Source organism: Carassius auratus, chromosome 1 (genome assembly GCF_003368295.1).
Source record: "Carassius auratus strain Wakin chromosome 1, ASM336829v1, whole genome shotgun sequence".
NCBI lineage: Eukaryota > Metazoa > Chordata > Actinopteri > Cypriniformes > Cyprinidae > Carassius > Carassius auratus.
In genome coordinates, this window is record NC_039243.1 from 4,499,935 (window position 1) to 4,522,255 (window position 22,321).

A 22,321-nucleotide genomic window follows, 5' to 3' on the forward strand; every position below is an offset into this window, starting at 1 on the left:
AAACTAAGATGGCGGCGCCCATCGCACATACAGCTCAACTAACGCGATCGTTATAAAGGTGTTTAAACAACAAAACACTTCCACTTGCATATATTTGACAATCGGAATATCAGCTATTTCATGCCATATCTAACAAATTTGTTAATATTTTGAATAAAAAAGGAAAAATGACAAAAGCAGATCATTCATTCAGCTCTGTTGTTGCTGCGGTATGTCACGTGACAAGCAATGACGCGTCACCATGGAAAGCATAAAGTGACACATCTAACGGATTAGCATGAGTGTGTGTGTGTGTGTGTGTGTTTGTGTGTGTGTGTGTGCGTGCGTGCGCACGGGTGTGAGCACGCGTGTGAGCAGCTCAGACTTACTCGACTGGTTCCTGATGGCAGAATAATGAACGAGTTCCGAGAGAGAACAGGTGGATATCGAGCAGCTCATGCAGAATTGTAACACTGATTTTGCACGCAGAACAATAAAATATAACTTCGTGTGCTTTGAGACTGGGCATAAAATCGATTTGCTGTACATTTCACGCGACGAGAGGTGTTTTTTTTTGGGGGGGGGGGTTGGGGGTTGGGGGTCGCGGGGCAGCAGCGCATTTATCATGGGGTCGCAGGCTAAAAAGTTTGGGAACCCCTGGTGTAGTAGGTAAGGGTGAGAATGGGGTTGTCTGTATCCAGCATTTCATCTTTACATATAGTTAATCTTCCCCCTCGGCCAATTCCTTCTTTAAACACGTGTTTGTATTCCTCACAGATGGTCAGTTTCCATGCAGTTATTAGAGTGGTGTAGAAGATGAGGTTGTTCTTGATTCTCCTACCGTTGAGCTGAATGTAGTCAGCATACAGCAGATCAGGGTTGTCTCTGAGAGTCTTCTCTTTGTGTTTCTTTCGTGCCTGCACACTTCTGCACTTCTCTGGGTAACACCATAGACAGTAAAAGAAATGGACACAGCGACCCCATTGGAACTCAATTGAGACAAATGAAGCCCAGTTTTTGCGTTTTTTAGCACTTCCGTTTCTGACGCGCAGACTCAAACGAAGCTTGACGACGTCAGCAACCTGTCTGCCAGATGTAAATCTTCTAGTGGCTGTGCGTGCAAACTGCCCTCGTTAATCTTGCAGAGACGGCGAGCTTGAGCGGGGAGCTCTTTGTCGTGAGTGAGCAGGAGTAAGTATTCTGATTAATTATTTTGTATAGTATTTTAAAATGTAACGCCAGTACGCCATGTTAAGTTAATTGCCTGTGAGCTTCTCCTCCTGTCTGTACGGTAATGTGACAGAGAGCCGAGTGGTTATGACGCAATCGTTAGCCTATTTTTTACAAAAACTGTTTATACGGGGCCATAATGTAACATAGAAGGTAATGGGGCCCTTTATACATTGTCGTGTATCTTTAGAAATAAATAATGGACAAACGGAGTCTTTAAACGCCTCAGATGTAAAGTTATTCGCTGTCAAAGTGACGCCAAAATGAATGGGAGTCAATGGGATGCTAACGCAAGTGAAGTTCTGCTAAAAGATGGCAGCCCCCTCCCGACTTCAACTTCCGGTCGAGTTCCTTGCCCCTTGGGTAACACACCTCCCTGCAGTCTGTTTGCGCCAGGGTTGCCATGGTGATCACACTGGGCCGCTGAGTCACAGCTGCAGCTAGCTTTAGCCTTTAGCTTCTAATTATGAGAGGTTTTACTCTCTCTAATAAAGTAAAAATAACTTTTTGTCAAAGTTTTGTGCCAAATAGTGCTCACCTCTCTGTTTAGTAGCTGAAGTTTTTCAGCTAGAGTTCTTTAATAAAATCTTTGACGGTTTTGGAGGGAAATCTGCAGTTAGCTGTCAGTGTGGTGATCAAGCATCAGATGCTAATCCACAGGCTCCAACCTTCTTTCTTGTTTTAAAAATTTTTAAAGAAGAAAAATCTTACTTTCTTTGAATCCAGATTGTTCCTCTGTTGTTTGTACTTGATTGTTGTCGTTATCTCGCTCTCTGTCTCACTTTCTTGGTTTAATCTTTAATGATTTTTTAGGAGCTCATCTTAGAGTGGTTGATCAGTATAACAGCTACTCTCTCTCTCTCTGTCTCTCTCCCTCTCTCTCTCTCTCTCTCCCCCTGTTGCATGCTGGGAACAAATGAACGGAGTTTGGCGTGGGTGAGAGTTGTTGTGGTTGAGTTTCTCTTCTTTTTTTCTCTTTCTTGAATTGTTTTAGGTAAATCAGTAGTTTTTTTTCTTTTCTTTTTTTTTCCCTCTGCTGACGTCGGTCAGCGAGTGGGGAAAATGGGGACAAATGTGGGTGATTTTTCACAACTGACTATTAGACATGGCTGTAAGTGTATGCCTGATGCGTCTGTGTCGGTAGAAGATTGTTTAGTGGCCGTGAGTGCTGCTGTTGGCGGTGTAAATATCAGATCTGCCTCTCGTATGAACAAGGCCATAGTTATTTTTTTGAGTCAAAGTCAAATGGCAAATGATTTAATTGAGAACGGATTAACGATCAATGAAATGTTTGTTCCTGTTTTGCCTCTGTCGAGTCCATCAAAGAGGTTGTCTTGTCAAATGTACCTCCATTTGTTAAAAATTAGAAATTAGAAGAAATGCTCGTGAGATATGGTAAATTAGTGAGTCCCATTAAGATGATTACGCTAAGATGCAAAAATCCCGAACTTAAACATGTAATGTCTTTTCGGCGCCAGGTCTTCATGATTCTCACAGTGATCCTTTGAACCTGTCTGTCAAATTAACTATCGAGGGGAAGGATTATACTATTTTTATTAGCTCGGAGTCCATGAAATGTTTTATTTGCGGGGATTTTGGTCACGTCCGGCAGACTTGCCCGAATCGTCATGTAAATAATGGCGCTAATGGAGATTTGACTGTTAATGTGAAAAATGACAGAGCGCGACAGGTAGGGTGACCATATGCGCGGTTCATACGGGACACGTCCCAGCCAGGATTTTAATATTGCCTAAAATATCCATTTGCACTGTGCAAGTTAATCGTTGTGTAACATTCATGAGAGCTATAAAGAGCAGAGCAGATGGCTACTTATGCTTTCAAATCACTTTCACGTGTTTGTTAGTTCGTTTGACTTGAAGCATTGTGGCGCACTTTTTTTCTTTTTTTTTTTTTGATTTGTGCGCAGCGACACTTCAAGTCAATCGAACGAACGAACAAACATGTGCGCATATTTGCATCGCTTTGATCTTTCCCGTCTTGATCTCACCCTTCTCACACGCAACCACGATTGGTCGATTATGTACAATACCTGCATGTTTTTGGTTAAACTGCTCTGGATGTTTTAGGCATTATTAAAATCCTGGCTGGGACGTGTCCCGTATGAACCGCGCTTATGGTCACCCTAGCGACAGGGCACTTCTGATGTAACTTCCACAGGCCAGAGTAGAATCCACGCCCATTAGTTTGCCTGAGCTACGCGAGGGAAGATCCCTGTTGGGTGATTCCAGCAACAGCGAAGAGTCTGGGAACATGACGTCAGCAACGCAATGCATTCTGGGACTTTGGGACAAGGACGCTGCTGTATGTATTGTATTGTATTGATAATAGACTGTTTTGTTTGCTCTCTACAGCTAAAAAATAAGTTACAATGGTAAAAGCTTGTTGTGTAATTAACTGCCATACTCGTACTCATGACCGGCATGGAAAAATTATTTGAATGGAGTGCGATTTTTCAGCTTTCCCTCTGGAAAACCGCACCTTGATCTCAGGTCTCCGAGTTAACAAAGCGGCGTCACATAGCTTGGTTAGCAGCAGTAAGAAGGAAAAGAAGGATTGTCCCTTTGGTCTGATATATACACACGTATGTATGTGCATTTATATATATATATATATATATATATATATATATATATAAACAGAAATGTACGTTATATAAACAACTTTTTTTTGATGTGATTAATCAATTTGACAAACTTACATGAAATGTTACCTATGCATGAACCACATCTCCTGCATTATCAGTGTTATGCATATTGCATACCACCTATTACAGAAAATACAGCAAAATTGATCAATTCTGTATCTCTTTATTTGTGCATCATAACACACTGAGGTTAATTTGTACAGCTTGCAATAACGCATATTAAAAAGTAAAGGGGCAGTGTAACACAAAAAAGGTAATTAGGTAAACAAGTATCAAGACCACAGGTAGGGCAGTGAAAATTGAAAAAAAAAGGAAGATTATTTAATTTATACGTTCAGTGCACTTCAAGTATCCTTCTGTCACGATCAGTGTTATGGAAACCTGACGCGACTCCGAAGAGTCCACTGAAACCTGACGTGACTCCGGAAGAGACAGGAGTGGCTGGGGCATCCCACCGACACCGATGCTGCAGGTAGCGCATGAATTCCCAGAATTCCAGTGTCTCTAACTGCGCCATCTTCTCCAGAGACACTGGATCATCCAGAACGCCATTAAAATAATCTTTAAGGGCCGTATCGTTGTAGCCCATGCCCTCTGCCAGGGACCAGAACACCTGAGCCAGGGCTCCCACTTCATTGCCCTCTTGGCGGAGGGCGGTTAACCTCAGATACTTGGCTCGCCTCTCCGCCATCTTGGCTGGGGAACGGAAAAACGACATACTGCTGGTTCCTACGGTGATGGAGTCCTTCTTTCACGATCGGTTTTATGGAAAACACAGAGAGTGTCCCTGCAATTCTTTACTTGCCAGTTAATGAAGGAGGTCAGGGGATGATCGATTTGGCAGGCAAAGTGAAAGCTATGAGGCTGAAAGTTGCTCAGACTTTACTTTATGTTAGGGAGCTTTCCACACCGTGGGTGTCATTTGGCTTGGCTTTGCTTAGAACTTTTGGTGGTTTTTCCCTTGACAAACAATTGTTTTTGATGTCCCAGTATATATACCTGATGTGAAATTCTATGCTTCAGTTTTAAATTCCTGGACTGTTCTTAAGGGATTTAGACGAGAGATATTTTTTATTTATGGCTGCAAGTATTCAAAAACACACAAAGAACAGTGTATTTTGGCAAATTTTATAGTTGGACAAGCTAAATTAGCCATTTGGAAGACATGTAGAATGGCAATTGAGGGGAAAAACGTAAATGCACTGCTGATTTTTACTGCTTTGGTTGAATCAAGGATCAGGGTGGAACATAAATATTATCAAAGTACAAAGAATTTACTTGAATTTGAGTTTAAATGGTGTGTAAATGTTGCTATATTGTCAATATATGAAGATGAGACTATAGTGTTTAACTGGTAATATTTGTTTGTTTACTTTCTTATTTTTGTATGTATTTAATATTTATTTATCATATACATTTATATATTTTATATGGTTTTGTGGTTTGTCTCTGCATATATGCGTGTTGTGACAGTATGTCTGAATGAGTAGAACATATTTGATCATAGTAGTTTAGGAAATGTTTAAATAAAGAGTTGTAAAAGTCAAAAGTCTCTCTGTATCTCTCTCTCTCTCTCTCTGTCTGTCTGTCTGTATCTCTCTCTCTCTCTCTCTGTCTGTCTGTATCTCTCTCTCTCTCTCTCTGTCTGTCTGTATCTCTCTCTCTCTCTCTCTGTCTGTCTGTATCTCTCTCTCTCTCTCTCTCTCTCTCTCTCTGTATCTCTCTCTCCCCTTAACATTAATTGACAGGTTATTTACTGTACAAAAAAAAAAAAAATGATTCTATCAAATTCTATCAGAACATGTTTAGTGTTTCTACATCAGTAACTCAATCAGGACAGAACCAGGCTAGTGAAGGCCAGTCCTCATAAATCAGAGCTGAATGAATGAATTTGGAGCTCTTTCATTCGTCTCACACGGAGGGCTGTGACCTTCTCTGTGGTCCGGTCAGAAGTCAGCGGAGGTGTCAGGGCCGTGGTCAGTGAATGAAAGGCCTGGGGCTCCTCAGAGGACAAAGAGACGTGGTCGGATATTGAGCTTGACTTGCTTTCCCAGCGGGCTTTGCATACTAAAGCATGAGAGAGGAGCTTCATCGCTCTAGAGATCAGGGAACAAAGGCCACACCAGCCTCACTGAGGAAAAACCTCCTCCATGTCCACCTCCATCGCTCGGCTGTCCTGTCCTGTCCGGTCTGCCGGATCTCATTCACAGAGGAAATGGTCCAGGATCACACGGCTCGTGCTTCTTTCATCTCTTAACGACGTTTGTGCAGTTGCTTGTGTTGGTAACCCCCGTGGACAGACAGCGTCTGGACGTCTCACTCATGCGTCTCTCCGGATCTCTCCTCAGACTCCTGTGCTCTCTGCTCCTCATGCGGCTCTGTCCCGTCTCTGCGGATCATCCGGGAGTCTGTCCCAATCACCTGAACCTGAATCTGTGGGTGGACGCGCAGAGCACCTGTGAGAGGGAATGCCAGACCGACCAGGTGAACAGACCCTCGCTCAGTCATTAACTAGTTCTGACTGGAGAAACAGTTCTTCTGAGTTTCCTTCAACTTACTTTTTATTTCACTGACCTCTGTCTTTCTTTTCTTTTTTTAGTAGTTTTCATTTTAGATTATGAATATACTGTTAAAAATTTGTAGTAAATGAGATTGTATCATGTTTGTAAAAGAAGTATCTTCTGCTCACAAAGGCTGCATTTACAGTATTTGATCAAACATAGTAAAACAGTGAGCTACTATTCTAGTGTACAACAGCAGTTTTCTATGTGAATATCTGTTAGGGTTCATTTTCAGCTTCATTCCTGCAGTCTTCAGTGTCACACGATCTATACACGTGATCGATATGCTCAAAAAACATTTCTGATTATCATCTCTGTTGAAAACAGTTGTGCTTCTTCATGAAGTGTGGAAACCACACTACGGTGTCTGTCATGATTCACAGAGAGTTTGGAGAACAGTATTAATCTGAATGTTTTTGCTGAGAGCTGCAGGGGGTTTTGTAGCTGTTCTCCTGACTTCACACCCTGCAGTCTCAGTCTTGTACATGTTGCACTTTTGCACGTAGATTCGCTCAGACAGGAAGTCTGTTTGTGTTGTTGTTCACAGGCTCGTTTTTGAGGCATGTGTGTGTGATCACAGACCAATATAATGTGTGTGTGTGGGTGCGTTGCATTTGAGCAGAGCTAAATCTGTCGGTGTGTTTCAAATCTTGATGTTAATGTTTATAATATAATTTTCATGCAATTACAGATTAGAGCTAGACGCTAATATGCATACTTTAATATAGTTTACAACCAGATGAGATGCTATATTTTATGCTTTAGAGTTGCCATATAGTAGGCTAAATATCACTTTATGTGAGTATGTATATGGGTGAAGTTAGATAATGTGTATAAATAGTTGGGAACAGTTTATTTTGATGGTGCACTTCAGACTTAACTTTAAGTTACTCTGCAATCTAGGTCTGCATGATTATGACAAATCATAATTGGAGATCATTCCCTTGAAATTTTAATTGTGATTATTAATTATGATTATGACAATTTACATTGAATAATGTTTTATATAAAAAAGCAACTGCATGCCAAATTGTTATATGAAAATAAACTAGCTGAAAACACTTTTATTATTAAGCCTCAAATGTCAACTTGCTTTCTTCTTTAAATTAAAAAAGTAAAAGTACAATAAAATATGTATGGTATTCAAATGGTATTCTAAAGCTAACATTAAAACAATGGAGAAAACCCTTAAAATAATCTGTAGAAAGAAACACACACACACACACACACATACAGATGGAATAATGTAAATGGACTTTAGAGATTATTAACAGACTGTGAATATCTGCTATCACTTTATTTTGAAGGTCCCCCAAGTTCATGTCAACTTATTTTACTAACTCTATCCCTAATATTCTAATGAGAGTTAGGATGACCTATAGTTGATGTCTACGGCGGACAATCAAAACAGTGTGTAACCAAATAGTTCAGTGAAACGTGAAGCATGACTGTGTAAAACAAAGACGTGTTTGTGTGTGTTTCTGCAGGATTGCGCTGTCTTTGAGAAGTGCTGCACGAACGTGTGTGGCCTGCTGAGCTGCGTGGCGTCCCGTGTGTCCGACGCCTCCGATGACGCTCAGTCGGGGGCCGGGGTTTCGGCGGGGGGCGTGGCTAGCTGTGATGGGTTTGTGTGCAGCCAGCAGGGGGCGGTGTGTGACGTGTGGGAGGGCCAGCCGGTGTGTAAATGTCAGGACCACTGCGAGAGTGAGCCCAGCTTCACCTGCGCCTCCGATGGCCTCACGTACTTCAACCGCTGCTACATGGATGCAGAGGCCTGCGCTCAGGGCATCACACTCACCGTGGTCACCTGCCGTTATCATCTGTCTGGCCCAAACACCAGCCCTCTGCCGCAGGACACCACTGCTCAACCCACGTCTGCATCTGCCGACTCCGAGCCCTTCCCGCCGACGCTCTACTCCAACCCCCAGCAGCAGGTGATTTACCAGGGAGGAACGGCCAGCTTCCACTGCGACGCCATCGGACACCCCAAGCCGGACGTCTCCTGGGAGAAGCAGTCCGAGGGAGGAGACACCATCGTCATGCGGCCGGACCAGATGTATGGGAATGTCGTCATAACCAACATTGGTCAGCTGGTGGTGTATAACGCCCAGGTGTGGGACACGGGGATATACACCTGCATCGCACGAAACACCGCAGGAGCACTGCGCGCCGATTACCCGCTCTCTGTGGTGAGGCGTGACAGCGAGGACTTCTTCGATGACCCAGAGGCAGGTTTGGCGTTGGGACAGCCGTTCTCGCCGGCCGACTGCTTGGCTGCGGTGGAGCGGGGGGAGTGTGGTGAGAAGCGGGTGGACTGGTACTACGACGCGGCCCGGGGCGAGTGCCATGAGTTTGTGCATGGAGGCTGTGAGGGCGGCCGCAACCGCTTCGAGACGTACGAGGAGTGCCGGGCGTCGTGTCAGCGCGAGGGGCTGGGCGTGTGCTCGCTGCCGGCCGTGCAGGGGCCCTGTAAGTTCTGGGAGGCGCGCTGGGCCTACAACAGCCTCATGAAGCAGTGCCTGGCCTTCGTCTACGGCGGATGCCTCGCCAACAAGAACAACTTCCACACACGTGAAGACTGTGAAGACAGCTGCCCCCAGCCCAAGCAGCGTCACTGTAAAAGCTGCCGACCCAAAGGAAAAATCCTGGCAAGTCTGTGCCGCAGTGACTTTGCCATCGTGGGACGGCTGACCGAAATCATTGAGGAGCTAGACTCTGGAATTGCGCGGTTCCAGCTGGAGCAGGTGCTGCGTGATGAGAAGATGGGCCTGCAGCTCTTTGAGACACAACACCTGGAGGTGCTGCTGGTGCAGATGGACTGGAGCTGCCCCTGTCCCAACATCACGCAGCACCTCCAGCTCCCCCTGCTGGTGATGGGAGAGGTGCAGGACGGCACGGCCGTGATCCTGCCCCACAGCTATATCAGACCAATATCTGATCGACGCCTCAAGAAGATTCAGCAGGTTCTGGACAAGAAGACTTGTGAGATGCTGCAGAGGTTCAAGGACTGACCTGGCACGGCTCGGGGTCTTTCAGCCGGAGACTGCACTGCTTCCCACTGATGACTCCTAATGTTCACATCTCTCATGCTCATGGTGCACATGCACTTGTGTTGCAAACTCTCGTTACATCATTTACGTGGCTCACTTTAATTCTGGAGGGGGCGATTTTCAGTGAATAATGAATAATTCAATTAATAAATTAAATCTTTTCCTTACACAAAACAAAATACAATTTCATATAACTTGTAATGGGCCGGTGATATCATGACTGAGGTGTCCTTGAACAAGACACTGAACCCCCAACTGATGCTGTGTGTGTGTGTGTGTGTGTGTGTGTGTTTGTGTGAGAGAGAGAGTGCGTGCGTGTGTATGTGTGTGTTCAATGCTGTGTGTGTGTGTGTGTGTGTGTTCGCGGCTGTGTGTGTGTGTGTTCACGGTGTGTGTGTTCAATGCTGTGTGTGTGTGTGTGTGTGTGTGAAAGAGAGAGTGCGTGCGTGTGTATGTTTGTGTGTTCACAGTGTGTGTCTGTTCAATGCTGTGTGTGTGTGTGTGTGTTCACGTTGTGTGTGTGTGTGTGAGAGAGAGAGTGCGTGCGTGTATATGTATGTGTGTATGTGTGTTCAATGCTGTGTACTTGTTTTTCTATTCTGGTGGGGACTTAAACCTGAAAACACACAGACTCATGGGGACTCGTGTCACGGTCGGGACCTAAATTGAGGGGTAAACAAGCTAATAAATTACACAGAATGAAGTTTCTTGAAAATCTAAAAATGCAGAAAGTTTCCTGTGAGGGTTAGGTTTAGGTGTAGGGTTGGTGTAGGGCGACAGAAAATACGGTCTGTACAGTATAAAAACCATTACACCTATGGAGAGTCTCCACAAGGATAGCTGACCAGACATGTGTGTGTGTGTGTGTGTGTGTGTTCACTGCTCTGTGTGTGTGTCTGTGTGTGTGTGTGTGTGTGTGTGTGTGTGTGTGTCTGTCTGTGTGTGTGTCTGTGTGTGTGTGTGTGTGTGTGTGTGTGTGTGTGTGTGTGTGTGTCTGTGTGTGTGTGTGTGTGTGTGTGTGTGTGTGTGTGTGTGTGTGCGCAGGCATGGTTAGATGCAGAGTATGAATTCTGAGTATAGGTCACCACACTTGCCAATTGTCACGACTTTCATTTTCACTTCACTTTCTAACGCTAGCATGAGAATCAGAAGGTGTCTTCCTCAGAGTATTGATCTGGAACGAGGAAGCCTTTCACTTTATTTATTGGTGTCACAGTTAGAGGTGTAGAGCAGAACATTTCTTTATATTTGTTTGCTGTATATGTGCTGTTAGTCTCAACTCCAGAGGTTAGTATTCCTACACTGATGTGTTTTACTCCAGGGTATAAGCTACATTTCCTAATCTTAAAATATAATTATACACCTCAGAATTAAATGCTTAATAAAGTTTAACCCAGAATACATGGCAAACTGGAAGAGATTTTGCTGCTATACCATTAGAGTCAGTGTTGGCTCTCAAACCTTATATGAACAGTACATTACTAGTTGAAATATCAATGGACTAAATTTCCTTTTCCTCTGGTTTAAAGAATGTCCTTACCATCAGCTGAAAGACAGGAGATGGGGTGCGTTTGACCCTGCTCTAAAGCAGCACGGACTGATGGGAGCCGCCGGTGTGACATCACTTGATCTTCAGAGGGAGAACTAGACCGCTTTCAAGAAATCTCTGATAAAACTGCACTTTTTAGGTATTAACAAACCAGAACTTGTTTAAATAATGCCATAAGATTCATGGAGAAGCATGAGACTAACTTAGTTGATATATTTATTGATATGTATAAAAACAATGACAATAGGAAACTGGTCTTAAAATAATATTCAACTACCCAGTCCACTCAGAAATGGGAGAAGGAATCTGGTGTAGGAATAAGGAAGGAAGACTGAATGATTGTTCCAGATGTGTTCTTCTATCGGTCCTGGTTCTGTCCTGCTGGACTGGACACAATACACTGAATAACTGACACTGTGACCAGTGCCCTAAACATGGAGAGAATGGACCAATACTAGCAATACTGCAACAGATGGACTGTGTTAATGCCTTCATGAGGTTTACTGACTGAGCTAGAATCAGACAGATCTCCATCAAGGTGACGTAATGTAATGTTATGATGCATAGATTCAATAAAATCGTTCAGTTCTAATGTTATAGTATTTTATTTTTATTTTTATTATGTTTAAAAGTATTATAGGTTTTTTTTTTTTTTTTTTTTTTTTTTTTTGTGGTGAACGGTTCCTTGAATATTGTTCCTGCAGCGAGGCATTGCTTTTGTATTTGTTTATTTTCTGTTTCATATTTCCTGTAATTTGTTTATTCTATTTCTATAATTAATAATTGTCTGTATATATATATATATATATATATATAAGAAAATAAGGCAAAAAAACACAGCTTTGTTTCTGGGGGTGAACAGCTCACTCAGCTTTTAAAAAACATTATTACCACAATGCTTTTGTTCCCTTTTTCTGATGCAGTGTGTGTGTTAAAGTTTGTGTGGATCTGTGTTGCACAATATCCAAGTTTGAGACAAGTGGAACTTGCAAAGAAACGTGTGTGTGTTCAACACACCATTACACGGATGTTTCGGTGGATGTGTGTGTTCTCCGTGATTATTACAAACATCACGCTCTAAAGCATGGACACACTGCTGCTGTTAGACACACACACACACACACACGTGCCTGCGAGGGTGAGAAACACCGTGTTAAGGAGGAAATGAGTTGGTCATGAAGAAATGAACAGGAAGCTGTACGTCACACAGACAAGCAGCAGCACGATGAAGACGCTCGGCTTGATTCTCTTCATGTGGGGTAAGAAATGCCCTCAAACATTCTGGACTTGAAACTACATCATTTTGTTCATCTTCATTGTAATTTTTGCATTCTTATTCAATTATTATTACTTTTTTTTTAATATAAAACAGAAGGCTATTGTGTTCATTTAGATGAGTTTGTGTGTGTGACTTTCAATCTACATTTAAACAACTATTTATGCTAATTTAAGTAGCTGGAGCTCAGCAGTGTGTGTGTGTGTGTGTGTGTGTGTGTGTGAGTGTGTGTGTGTGTGAGTGTGTGTGTTGGGAACAAGGTGTGGCAGGTTAGAAGTTATATGTGACAGGAACGCACACACACACACACACACACACACACACAGACTGCTCTCTTCTGTTGCAGCATGTTGTTGTGATTGTTTCATTAGTTTAATGTCCGACTCCAGATGAATGATGCTGATAGAAGCTAGGTGGAAACACACACACACACACACACAGTTTGTTTGTTCCAGTGCAGCTGGCTGAATCCTGATGGACACCAGTGTCAGACGCTTTAGTTTCAGCATCTTACGAAACGCTGACAAACAGGAAGAGAAACCAGAACAAATCATTTAGAAAGATGGAGGCTGAAGTGTAAGAAAGGTCTCCTGATGTCTTAACTGTCTCTCTCAATCTCCAGCGTCGCTCTCAGAGGCCTTCAACATCGACACTGAACATCCACTGAGATTTAACGGCACACCGGAAGATTTCTTTGGTTACAGCGTTTATCAGACTGAGTTTGGAAACAGGAAGCAGTGAGTCAGACACACACTGGTTGCTAGGGTGTTCTGTGTGGTTGCTAGGTGTATCGTGACTGTCTGATTGGTTGTGCTGGTGTGTTTCTCAGGATCATTGTTGGAGCTCCATTAGAAGGAAACTCAACAGGGGAGATGTACAGCTGCACAGCAGATCTTCAGTCCTGCACACGACTGCAGCGGCCAGGTATCAGCAGCACAACCATCTACCAGTGACTACTGAGCACTTACACTGCTGAGCGCTTACACTGCTGAGTGCTTTCACTGCTGAGCGCTTACACTGCTGAGCGCTTTCACTGCTGAGCGCTTTCACTGCTGAGCGCTTACACTGCTGAGCGCTTTCACTGCTGAGCGCTAACACTGCTGAGCGCTTACACTGCTGAGCGCTTACACTAGTGAGCGCTAACACTGCTGAGCGCTTACACTGCTGAGCGCTTACACTAGTGAGCGCTAACACTGCTGAGCGCTTACACTGCTGAGCGCTAACACTGCTGAGCGCTTACACTGCTGAGCGCTTTCACTGCTGAGCGCTTTCACTGCTGAGCGCTAACACTGCTGAGCGCTAACACTGCTGAGCGCTTACACTGCTGAGCGCTAACACTGCTGAGCGCTTACACTGCTGAGCGCTTACACTGCTGAGCGCTAACACTGCTGAGCGCTTACACTGCTGAGCGCTTTCACTGCTGAGCGCTTACACTGCTGAGCGCTTTCACTGCTGAGCGCTAACACTGCTGAGCGCTAACACTGCTGAGCGCTAACACTGCTGAGCGCTAACACTGCTGAGCGCTTACACTGCTGAGCGCTTTCACTGCTGAGCGCTTACACTAGTGAGCGCTTACACTGCTGAGCGCTAACACTGCTGAGCGCTTACACTGCTGAGCGCTTACACTGCTGAGCGCTAACACTGCTGAGCGCTTACACTAGTGAGCGCTTACACTGCTGAGCGCTAACACTGCTGAGCGCTTACACTGCTGAGCGCTTACACTAGTGAGCACTAACACTGCTGAGCGCTTACACTGCTGAGCGCTTACACTGCTGAGCGCTTTCACTGCTGAGCGCTTTCACTGCTGAGCGCTTACACTGCTGAGCGCTTACACTGCTGAGCGCTTACACTGCTGAGCGCTAACACTGCTGAGCGCTTACACTGCTGAGCGCTAACACTGCTGAGCGCTTACACTGCTGAGCGCTTACACTGCTGAGCGCTTACACTAGTGAGCGCTTACACTAGTGAGCGCTTACACTAGTGAGCGCTTACACTGCTGAGCGCTTACACTGCTGAGCGCTTACACTAGTGAGCGCTTACACTGCTGAGCGCTAACACTGCTGAGCGCTTACACTGCTGAGCGCTTTCACTGCTGAGCGCTTACACTGCTGAGCGCTTTCACTGCTGAGCGCTTACACTGCTGAGCGCTAACACTGCTGAGCGCTTACACTGCTGAGCGCTAACACTGCTGAGCGCTTACACTGCTGAGCGCTTACACTGGTGAGCGCTTACACTGCTGAGCACTTACACTGCTGAGCACTTACACTGCTGAGCGCTTACACTGCTGAGCGCTTTCACTGCTGAGCGCTTACACTGCTGAGCGCTAACACTGCTGAGCGCTTACACTGCTGAGCGCTAACACTGCTGAGCGCTTACACTGCTGAGCGCTTACACTGCTGAGCGCTTACACTGCTGAGCACTTACACTGCTGAGCACTGAGCACCCCCTCTCTCTCTCACCCTCCCCCACCCCTCTCTCTCCCCCCCCCCTCTCTCTCTCCCCCACTTTCTCTCACCCCCCCCCCCTTTCACCCTCCCCTCTCCCCCCCCTCTCTCTCTCCCCCTCTCTCCCCCCCCTCTCTCACCCCCCCTCTCTCACCCCCCCTCTCTCACCCCCCCTCTCTCTCTCTCTCCCCCCCCCCTCTCCCCCCCACCTCTCTCTCTCTCAACCCCTCCCCACCTCTCTCTCTCTCTCTCTGTGCACATGTGCGGGCGTTTGTTGAGTGGAGTGAGTGTTGTGGTGAGCGTGTGGTCTTTTTTTGTGCCCGCTGCGGCTTTAAAACATATTTTCTCTCTTTTTTTGTGTGTGTTTTTTGCTTGTTTGTTTTGTTTGTTGTGAAATTAGCTTGACTGAGAGCCTGCTTAAACCCGTCCTTTGCACTGGGAAGCATGTCGACTCCAGGGGTAAAGTTTCTGGATTCCCTCACGCGGCGCCACGGTGTGAAGGTGGTGGCTCTGGGGAGTGTGGAGGAGTGTAGTGTAGCGCTCGGTGATGAGTGTGTGTTAGCGGTGTCCAAAATGAATAACTCAATTGTTCTGTGCCTCAATACAGTAGAGAAAGCGAATGGAGTTGTTGGAAAGGGAATAAACATACGTGGTTTATTTACTCCAGTACTGCCTCTTTCTACTCCCGCTATTCAAATGAACCTCCCTTTATTAAAGATGAGATGTTGATGAAGGAATTGTCACGCTTTGGCAAACTGATTGCTCCCATGAAAAAGATCGCTATAGGATGCAAATCGGAGTTAGTGAAACATGTAGTGTCTTTTAGACATTTCACGTATATGATTCTGAACGGAAATAGAACTGATCTTGATGTAAATTGTAAATTTAAAGTGGATGATTTTGATTACACAGTTTTTGTGACAACAGACACGATGAGGTGTTTTTCTTGCAAAAAGTCTGGTCACTTGGTCCGCGACTGCCCGGAAAACAGCGCTCATCATCATCATCCTCACAGTGGGCAGAATGATGGTGAGAAAAGTAACGCTGAGCAGAATGAAGACGAGGAAGTTGCCAGTAGTTCCAATGCGCCGAATTCTAGAGGTCCAAAAATCGTGTCTGTAGAAAAAAATGCTGAATCTGAGCTACCTAGACAAAGTGTTGAATTTGATGAAGGAAACGCTAAAAAAATCTGAATTTGTAATCGGTGAGAGTGTTGAAAGCAACAGTATTGATTGTGGAGAAGCTCTTGGTAACATACAGACGATGTTAGATCAGTTTTCTGATACTGAGTCACAAGTGGAGAGTGTAATCCAAAATGAGGACACATCAATGGATATGGATCAGGTTGTTTTTAAGACACCTCTGAAGAGGAAAAAAAAGACAAGAGCATGATTCTGAAACAGGCTAGAAAGAACCAAGAAGAGAATAAAGTGGACAACGAAAGCAGTGAGAGTGAGTGCTCTGATTATTCTCACTCCAATTGGTCATGTCTTGAATATGGAGTGGATGAGATCAAAAAACTCTTGAAAGTGACCAAAAATATGAGAGGAGTGAAAATTGATGAATATTATCCAGATCTCAGAAGACTTCTGGAAAATATTAAGTGTTTAATGAGTGAAGGAAGAGTTACAGATAAAGAAGTATATCGTTTAAAAAAAATTGTCACAAAAATTCAACTCCAATTGAATAATGATGATGAAATGGTATAGTATTTATGCCCTCTGTTTTGCTCTCTGTGCTGTAGTTTCTTTTTCATTTTTATTTATGAGTGACATTTGCATTGCATCTTTAAATGTGAATGGGGCTAGAGATTGCAGAAAGAGAGCTCAGATATATGAAGTAGCGAAACAGAATAAAATCGATGTCCTGTTTTTACAGGAGACACATAGTGATGTGAAAATTGCTGTCGAATGGGCTAAAGAATGGGGCGGTCTTCTTTTTCTGAGTCATAATACTTCACTCAGTGGAGGAGTTGCAGTTCTGTTTAATAACAATGTTGCTCCCTCGTCTTGTTCTGTAGAGGAGGTTGTAAAAGGTAGATTCTTAAAGATAAAAGCTCAATTTGAGGATCATGTTTTTGTTTTTATTTGTGTATATGCACCAACCTCCCAGTTAGAAAGAATGTTGTTTTTAGATCAGTTAAATACAGTAATAGAAAAATGTGATAATGAAGAATTTTTGGCTGTGGGAGGAGATTTTAATTGTGTTGAAAGAAATATAGATAGGAATCATGTAGAAGCACATATGGCTTCACGCCGGAAACTGATACAAATGATAGAAGGGAACGAGCTTTGTGATGTATGGAGAATTTTAATCATGATGTTAAACAATACACATGGACGCATGTTCGTGAAAATGTGTTGTCAATGGCACGATTAGATTTTATGTTTTCAAACATCATTTTAGTTTTTTTGTAAATGGCTCAATTCTTCCAGTTGGTTTCTCTGATCATAGTTTGGTTGTGTGTAGAATGATCGTTAGTTCTGTTAAAATAAGTAGTTCTTATTGGCATTTCAATGTGACATTGTTGTCAGATTTACAGTTTAAAGATGTTTTTAGGTTTTATTGGGAGTCTTTTAGAGAACAAAAACATCTTTTTTCCTCTACAGGAATGGTGGGACATTGGGAAAGTAAATATTAGGCAACTATGTCAACAATATACTCTTAATGTCACAAGTTTTTTAACTCAGTCTATAAAGAAGTTAGAAGAGGAAATGATTGAAATTCAAGTTTTAATTCAAGAATCAGGAAATCAAGACCATTTAGATCCCCTTTTCATGAAAAGATCAGCTTTGTCTGAATTCTATAAAAGAAAGGCACAAGGGGCATTGGTCAGATCCCGTTTCCAGGATGTAGAGCAGATGGATGTTCAATCAAAGTTTTTTTCGGACTAGAAAAAAAGAATGGTCAAAGACGGTATATTCAGAATTTAAGGTCTGAAGCTGGGGTTCTGTTATCAGACCCAGTCGAAATGAGGAAAAGAGCAGTAACATTTTATAAAAATCTTTATAGTTCTGATCATAGAATAGATCAAGAGGTTGATGGTTTCTTCTTTGAAGATCTGCCAAAATTACCAGAGTGTGCCAGTGCAAAACTTAGTGATAGGGGTGCTCCGATCACGATCGGCCGATCATTAAAGGGGGGGTGAAATGCTATTTCATGCATACTGAGTTTTTTACACTGTTAAAGAGTTGGATTCCCATGCTAAACATGGACAAGTTTCAAAAATTAAGTTGTACGTTTGAAGGAGTATTTCTGTTCCAAAAATACCTCTTCCGGTTTGTCACAAGTTTGGGAAAGTTTTTTTCGAGTATGTCTCTGTGTGACGTTAGATGGAGTGGAATTTCCTTATATGGGTCCTGAGGCACTTCTGCCGGAAGAGCGCGCTCCCGTATAGCAGAGCACTGAGAGCACAACAGACATTCACTGATCAGAGCGAGAGCGTCGCCAAATGTCACAAAAGAAGTGTGTTTTTGGTTGCCAGGGCAAGACAACCCTGCACAGATTACCAAAAGAGAAACAGCATTAAGGGACCAGTGGATGGAGTTTATTTTTACAGAGCAGCAGTTCAGCGTGGAGTGAGACAAGGTTGTTCATTATCAGGCATGCTCTATACATTGGCAATAGAACCACTTTTGCAAAGGTTGAGAAGGGTATTGAAAGGCCTCACATTGAGGAACTGTGAAAGTACTTTTGTTTTAGCAGATTATTCTGATGATGTTGTTGTAATTGTAAAAGAGCAAAATGATGTGAACCTCTTAACGAAAACTTTGGATGATTTTGAAATGGTATCAGCTGCAAAAGTGAATTGGTCAAAAAGTGAAGCTGTTTTGGTGGGAGAGTGGATAACAGCACCCCTCAAACTCCCTGGTGGTCTGACATGGAAAAAAGATGGGTTAAAATATTTGGGAGTTTATTTGGGGGATGAGTCTTTTCAATTAAAAAATTGGGAAGGGATGATTGAGAAAATAAAGGGTAGACTGGACAAATGGAAGTGGATTAAGAAAATATTGTCCTATAGGGGGCGAACCCTTATTATTAATAACCTTGTTGCTTCATCTCTTTGGCATCGACTGACTTGTGTTGACCCACCACTACTGTTTCTTGCTAAGATACAATCGATGTTGATAGACTTCTTCTGGGATAAGATGCACTGGGTGATTCATAGCATCTTGTACTTACCAAAGGAAGAAGGTGGTCAAGGACTTGTGCATCTACAAAGTAGGACAGCAACATTTCATCTACAATTTACACAATTCCTGACAGGCCCAGAGTCTGTAAGTTGGAGACCAGTGGCAAGTGCTGTTTTATAAACTGGTGCAGGTCTAAATCTGGACAAATCCTTATTTTTATTGGACCCAAAAACTTTAAATGTGGAGAAATTTCCAGTTTTTTTATCGGAATCTTTTTAAAGTATGGAGTCTTTTTAAACTCCGAAGGAGAAGCAACCCCACATCGTTGTATTGGCTTTTGGAAGAGCCATTGCTTCATGGTGCAAGACTGGACATTACTAATGCATCAATATCACTGGAGAAAAGCCTTTGTAAAGGCTAAAGTGGTGACTCTTCGTCAATTAATGAGTCTGGCAGGACCAGATTTTATGACAGTGGATGTGGTGGCAACACAATTGGGGTTTAGATCCACTCGAGTGATTGAAAAAATACTACGGAAGATACAGACTATCCTTACAGTGGAAGAGACCGAATTACTTAAGAAACATGGTGAGGGACAAATTACTCCCAATAATAAAGATTTTTTTCCAAGTTTGACTGTTTCACCTATTTTAGAGGAGGAAGGTGGAATTTTTCTGGATTCAGAAGAAGTAGTGCTTATGGACCTTGAAGAAGTGAAGGGCAAGAGATTGTACAAGTCGTGTGAAATGTTTTAATAAAAAAACATTAAATGGAAAAACTGATACACCTTGGCGAACTGTGTTAGGTTTGGATGAAGTTTTTAAGCCAAATTGGAAAACTTTTTACAAGCCACTGTTAAATACGAAAATTGGAGATTTGCAGTGGAGGATTTTACATTGTATTATTGCTGTGAATGCTTTTATCTCTGTGTTGAATCCTGATGTAGGCCATGAATGCCCAGTTTGCACACAAAGGGAGACTGTGTTTCATGTTTTTATGAATTGTCATAGACTTAAACCTTTATTTGAAGTTATACAAAATTTGTTTAAGTCTTTTGATGAAGAATTTTCAATGCAAACTTTTACCCTTGGTGTTAAATATACAAAGAGACGACAGAGAGAGTGTCAGTTGTTAAATTTTGTTTTGGGCAAAAGCAAAATGGCAATATACATGAGTCGGAAAGATCAAACTGAACAAAATCAGGAATTTAATTTGGTGTCTATGTTTGGTGCTATGGTAAAGTCAAGAAATTTGATTGATTTTAGGTTTTATAAAGTTCCTTCATGTCTTGCCATGTTTGAGGATGTTTGGTGTTATGGAGGGGCTTTGTGCTCTGTTTAGATGACAATCTTTATTTTACTCAATTTATGTAATTTATTTTAAATAGTTTGTTCTTAATGCTTTAAAAACAATTAAATTGTAATAGAAGTGTTTTCAAAATTCAAATTCTCTCCCTCTCCCCCCTCTCCCCCCCTCCCCCCCCTCTCTCCCCCCCTCTCTCTCTCTCCCTCTCTCTCTCTCTCCCCCCTCTCTCTCTCTCTCTCTCCCCCCCTCTGTCTCTCTGTCTCTCTCTCTCTGTTTCTCCCTCCACCCCCCCCTCTCTCTCCCCCCCTCCTCTCTCTGTCTCTCTCTCTCTCTCTCTCTCTGTCTCTTCCTCCCCCCCCCCCCCCCCCCCCCCCCTCAGGTTCGACAGGTGCGCAGAGCGTCCTCTTCTTCGGCATGTCTGCTGCGGTGTCTTCTGATGCTCTCACTGTAAGTTCAGAGTCTCTGACAGTCAGACCTCCTTCATGAGATGCTAATGTTCACAGAATGCTCAGGTCACATTAAATATGGGAAATACAAACATGGGATTGTGAAATACAGTATTACAGAGAAACCCGTAGAAAGCAGAGTATGTTAAGGTCATTACTGAACATTTAAAAATGCATTATAAAAACAAGTATGACATTCATATGGTTTGATTTTGTGCTATGCTGAAGCTGCTGATGTGTCAGATTTGGTCTGTCTCTTTCTCAGAGCTGCAGTCCGTATGTTCCTCATGAGTGTGATGGAAACTCGTATCTGAACGGTGTTTGCTATCAGTTCAACAGCAGCTTACAGACCGTCTCCAACTTCACTGCCGCTTACCAAGGTCTGATGAGTCTTTTACCAAGACAGTTTAACAATCGCAAACTCCAAATGTGTTGCTTTATTTCATTTCATGTGGAGTTTTTATTATTATTGACAAATCAAAATCAAAAACATGATTATACATTATATTTATGACTGCTAAATGAAGTAACAGCAGAGTTTGTGTATGTTGTGGTGTTTCTGCAGAATGCACCAAAAGAGAAGTCAATCTGGTGTTTCTCTTTGATGGATCCAGCAGTATGAAACAACAGGAGTTTGAAATGAACAAAAGATTCATTAAAGATGTTATGAAAAAACTCTCAAACTCATCCATAAAGGTAAAACAGTTCATCAGCTGAATCTGGAAATATCAACCTGCAATAGCTCATATGATGAATGTGGTTCTGTAAACTGTATCTGGTACTGCACATGGCGTCTAATGATGATAATCTTGTTGTCTGTTGTCTTTCTGTCTCTCAGTTTGCTGCTGTCCAGTTTTCAACAGATGTACGAACTGTGTTTGACTTCAACGATTATCAGACTGGCTCTGCTGAAGAGAAACTCATGAAAGAGAAACACATGAAATCTCTCACAAACACACACAAAGCAATCAACTACGTTCTGTGAGTGAAACCTTCATTTGATTATGGACATCCACTGAATTTACTCTTTGATATTAGTCTTGAATTTAATAAATGAAAATTTACTATGTTTCATGCTGTAGTTGTGCTCTTTTTTTTTGGGCTGTTAAGCTGAAGTTTGACTTTTGTCATTCTATAAATTAGAAGTTAAATTATATTTTATTAATTAAGTTAGGCAGAAGCACGTTCAGATAATCAGGTCAGTTAGCACACACGTATTTATACAGCCATCCTACCTCTGTCCTACGACCACCAGCCCTCCTCAAGCCCAATACCTCACTCCTAACTCTTCCTGTCCCAGCGTGGGATGTGAGGGAGTTCTCTGGCTCTATTCTGAGCTCGGACACATATACACCAAATATACACACTATTGACTCAGTCTGATTATATGTGAGTGGGAACTCATGAAAAAACATATTGGCCTAGAAATGACAGGACCACATTGAGGTTGATTCTGAAAGCTGTTCATATGTCATAATTCATGATTTATTATATCATCAGAAAGATTCTGCTGAATAACGTGTCGTCTGGAGCCGATCTCAATGCTCAGAAAGCTCTGGTGATCATCACAGATGGAGACCCCAGTGATAACGATGATGATAATGTCCTCAGCAAATGTGAAGAGCAGAATATCCTCCGCTACATCATCGGGGTGAGTTTGCCTGTCATCTAATGTCTTTTTTC

General features: G+C 42.9%; 3 protein-coding genes across 4 annotated transcripts in view; all 3 read left to right on the forward strand.

Annotated features, from left to right (window-relative positions):
* The window catches only part of LOC113039050 (zinc finger protein 501-like), an 847,435-nt gene that overhangs the window by 249,885 nt on the left and 575,229 nt on the right, over positions 1 to 22,321 (forward strand). The gene's annotated exons all lie outside the window — the stretch shown is intronic.
* On the forward strand, positions 5,577 to 9,811 carry wfikkn1 (WAP, follistatin/kazal, immunoglobulin, kunitz and netrin domain containing 1). Its single transcript, XM_026196599.1, has 2 exons — positions 5,577 to 6,358; positions 7,923 to 9,811. The coding sequence occupies exons 1-2, from the start codon at positions 6,197 to 6,199 to the stop codon at positions 9,444 to 9,446; spliced, it is 1,686 nt and encodes a 561-aa protein (XP_026052384.1). The 5' UTR covers positions 5,577 to 6,196; the 3' UTR covers positions 9,447 to 9,811.
* LOC113121251 (integrin alpha-M) overlaps positions 11,995 to 22,321 on the forward strand; it is a 38,574-nt gene continuing 28,247 nt past the window's right edge. The window contains exons 1-8 of the mRNA XM_026291607.1: positions 11,995 to 12,293; positions 12,933 to 13,047; positions 13,140 to 13,234; positions 20,572 to 20,639; positions 20,904 to 21,018; positions 21,204 to 21,334; positions 21,477 to 21,619; positions 22,139 to 22,289. Coding sequence (XP_026147392.1) covers positions 12,218 to 12,293; positions 12,933 to 13,047; positions 13,140 to 13,234; positions 20,572 to 20,639; positions 20,904 to 21,018; positions 21,204 to 21,334; positions 21,477 to 21,619; positions 22,139 to 22,289 — 894 coding nt within the window. The 5' untranslated portion in view covers positions 11,995 to 12,217. The remainder of the gene's footprint in view (positions 12,294 to 12,932; positions 13,048 to 13,139; positions 13,235 to 20,571; positions 20,640 to 20,903; positions 21,019 to 21,203; positions 21,335 to 21,476; positions 21,620 to 22,138; positions 22,290 to 22,321) is intronic.

Excerpts from the sequence above, each read along its gene's own strand:
- wfikkn1 (XM_026196599.1), top strand. The coding sequence starts at position 6,197 with ATGCGTCTCTCCGGATCTCTCCTCAGACTCCTGTGCTCTCTGCTCCTC. Across the intron at positions 6,359-7,922 it reads GGGAATGCCAGACCGACCAG|GATTGCGCTGTCTTTGAGAA; the intron begins GTGAACAGACCC and ends GTGTTTCTGCAG.